Source organism: Triticum dicoccoides, chromosome 6A (assembly GCF_002162155.2).
Source record: "Triticum dicoccoides isolate Atlit2015 ecotype Zavitan chromosome 6A, WEW_v2.0, whole genome shotgun sequence".
Taxonomy (NCBI): domain Eukaryota; kingdom Viridiplantae; phylum Streptophyta; class Magnoliopsida; order Poales; family Poaceae; genus Triticum; species Triticum dicoccoides.
This window is the reverse complement of record NC_041390.1, coordinates 28,518,492-28,522,135: the sequence shown is the minus strand read 5'-3', so window position 1 is coordinate 28,522,135 and position 3,644 is coordinate 28,518,492. Positions and strand designations below refer to the sequence as shown.

The 3,644-nt window shown below is 41.7% G+C and overlaps 1 protein-coding gene across 1 annotated transcript; it reads right to left on the bottom strand.

Moving 5' to 3' along the window:
• Positions 1–1,033: 1,033 nt before the first annotated feature.
• LOC119314235 (alpha/beta-gliadin-like) lies at positions 1,034–2,133 on the bottom strand. Its single transcript, XM_037588985.1, has one exon. The coding sequence runs from the start codon at positions 2,053–2,055 to the stop codon at positions 1,198–1,200; it is 858 nt and encodes a 285-aa protein (XP_037444882.1). The 5' UTR covers positions 2,056–2,133; the 3' UTR covers positions 1,034–1,197.
• Positions 2,134–3,644: the final 1,511 nt, after the last annotated feature.

Genomic DNA, 3,644 nt, shown 5'->3' with positions numbered 1-3,644 from the left:
CATGTATAGTGTTGGCGGCGGCGCTGCTTTGTTTTCCCCTCTGCTGTTTGGTTGAATCCGTTTAATTGGAAAGAAAACGATTCAGATCTGACGGTTAAATGCAATCTAATCAAACGGCCGCGCTGTGTCCAGTCGAATTGATTGCGCGGGTGCGCCGGCGCAGATTAGTCGCCTTTGGATGATTACCATGATATATAATAATAAGAGGAAATTTAGGTTCATACTATAGCCAAACAATGTGCCAAATTAAAATTTAAACAGTGGGGATATTTGATCAGTAAATTAAATTTTAAATATAAATTATTAGGCACTAATATTAAGCATTAGAGGAGTATATCAGACATGGTCATGTAATGAGTTTCCGAAGTGTATACATACGTGATGTTCCTTTTTTTTCTATTTTCCAAGTGCATGAACGTACGTGTGTGTATTCTTTTTTTTTTTGTAAGATTTGACACATATCTTTCCTTGGACAACACGTTCCTTGTTTTTTTCTAACTTAACAGGTTTCTTGTTTTTTTTAACTTAACATGTTCCTTTTTTCTTTGAAGTCAACTTAACACGTTCCTTGGAAAAGTCCGACTTCTTCTTGACTATTTTCCCTGGGATACATGCAATCTTTTTAACGTATGTTTTTTTGATGAGGAAACAAAGTGGCCTCCAGATGTATATTTTTTCAACGGGGTGGAGCCAGGGAGCACGTACGTGAGAAAATCTCATCCTTTTCCCGTTTACATGTATGTGTTTTTCTTAGTTGGTGCATGTACGTGAGTTCTCTTTTTAAAGAGGCCCACCATTTACCAAATATATTTTCTTTAACATATGTTCATTCAGATGTGTCACGTACAGTCGTTGGAGGCCCAGAGCATTATATATGTTACATAAATCTAACGGTCAAGATAATTCTATTTGTTAAGATGTACCAGATCGAGGGCTAGTAATTTCTAATTAACGTGCAATTTTCTAGCATATTTACCTTGCTCCTGGTTCACCTTATATTACTTTTAATATATAAATAGATGCAACATAAATATGTAGACAAGACCTGTGTTTGTCTTTTATTCCCAAGTTTGAACTAGTATAGTTCGGGTTCTTACATGATAGTGCATGTCACATTATTTTTTCACCGCTACAACGACCAAACCATGGACTGAGAAAACGGTGTTTCATATATCTAGTACTAGAGTTATTTTCTTCTCAGTTAGTACCGAAGATGCCAAATGGCGCGATGGTGCAATATGGAGGGATGTAGACATTGCACATTGCAGGTAGCGTCTGTAGCGCTAGGTTCCTTATTTCCTCGAACTGGGGCAGTTGTTGAGGCTGGACAGAGCCCTGGGCCTGTGGGTTTTGCTGAGATGGCCGGAAGGAGCCCTGGCCTAATGGATATTGTTGCAGAGGCTGTTGGAAGGAGACCTGGCTCGATGGTTGTTGTTGTTGTTTTTGTTGTTGATGCAGAATAATAGCATGAACAACATTGTGGATGGCCTGGCACTGCGACTGCTCAGGGATCTGCCATAGGTGTTGACAACACAATTCTTGCAACAGCTGGTAAGTACTTTGTTGCAAAACTTGTGATCTTCCATGCGCTATGTTGTGTTGCTGCAATACAACATCCATGCATGGAATCAGTTGTTGTTGCAAAATTTGTTGAAGGATTTGTTGTTCTTGTTGTTGTTGTTGTTGTTGTTGTTGTTGTTGTTGTTGCTGCTGCTGCGGCTGCTGCTGTGAAATTGGTTGTTGTGGTTGCGAATACTGTGGTTGCGGTTGTGGATATGGTTGTTGTGGTCGAAATGGTTGTGGCTGCGAATATGGTAGTTGCGGCTGCGGAAATGGTTGTTGTGATGGAAATGGTTGCGGCTGTGGATATGGTTGTTGTGGTGGAAATGGTTGTTGCTGCCCTAGAAATTGTTGTTGTTGTACCAATGGAACTTGCTCTTGTGGCTGTTGCTGAGATGGATTTTGTGGCTGCAATTGTGGCACTGGAACTCTAACTGCAGTTGTGGCGGTGGTCGCCACGATAGCAAGGAGGGCAAGGATGAGAAAGGTCTTCATGGTGGATTTGTATTGACCACAGCTTGCTTGGCTTAAATGATGCGCTCTACTAATGAGAATGATGGATGAGGAAGGATGATCGTCATGCTATGGGGCTATTTATAGCTGCCATGGAATGATCTCTTTCACAATTGGCATTTGTTTGTGTGGAAAGTGCTTGGATGCTTCTAAAAATCATCATTTGGTATGTTCTGTTTGGTGGCACTACTTACAAATGTATTCTTGGACTGGTCATTAAAGTTCCTTGTTGTTGCACTATCATTCCACCACCAAAAAGGTGTGATAACATGCATGAGTCATCTTATTCACTTTACAGCTCAAACACTAATCTAGATTGCCTATTTTTCTGAAACTAACTTTGTAATTTTCTGCAAATTGTTATGCATAAACTAGATAAGCATGGCTGTCACGGTACTTAGTTTGTAATCTTGTGTGGTCTGTTAAGATAGATAAGACTAGTAATGTAACTTGCTTTAGTAGGCCATGACTCGTCAAATTCCTTTTACATGTCAAGTGTTGTAGTGTTCTAGAAGTTATTAGCAAGCATAAATTTTGTAATGTTCTACAAGTTGTTACGTGTAAACTAGATAAGCTTGACTTGCACACAAACAAGATTGTAATCACTAGTCATCTACCCGTGCAACTGCACGGCCTAGCTATTATAGGGGTACATATTTATTAATAAATATTTATATGTAAAATTCAAGCGCTTAAATTACAGATATCATACATCTGAACATATGCTAAGCTATTCAAACAATTGTAGTACAATATAAGCAGATATATTATAAACTTCATTATATGGAAGAGTGCCTCTACTTCCCATTTATATAAAAAAATATGAACATCTACAATACCAAAACTATATAGTATGGAAATACATTACATGACGCATCTGGTAATATTGATTTCATATTGTGAATGCTGATATTTTTTATTATAAAGTTAGTTAAAATTTACAAATCCTGACTTTGACCAAACTTTATATGCAGACTAAAAATAAATGGAGGGAGTATCTTGGGGTCTCTGCCACGTCACGTTTCTCATACATTCAGTACGCGTGTCGCCCCGAACGAGTGGAGACTGCATCGTCACCTTATCCTTTCCCTGCAGGCTCAAGTCTGCTTCTTCCCAATCTTTCATTTCTAATCAAAGGAGAGTGAGGCGAGCTAGCCGGGCTGCTCTTCGTCGGGGAGGTCGTCGTCTACTTGCGTGCGCCTTTGGCCATCTCTCGCCGGGATTCACCCTGTGCCCATGTACAACCGCCTTCCACAAGCCATCCGAGCGGCGGCCCCGCAACGCTCGCGCGGAGGTCCCAACTTAGGAGGTGGACGAGGCTGTGCAGCTCGCGGCTAAGCTGCTCTTCACCGGGGTCGTCGTCATCTCCATGCGCCACACGGGAAGGAAGTTGGTCACCGAGTTCCCGGGGATTCACCGCGCACCCAGGTACTCCGCCGCCTCCGCAGTAGCTGTCTGAGAGGCGGCCCGCGATGCGCGAAAGTGTGTCCCAATTTTCGGACCCCCCAGCACTGATGTGGTCTCCCTTACCCATGTTGCAGCGACTGTGTTGTCGCATCGGGGACTGATAC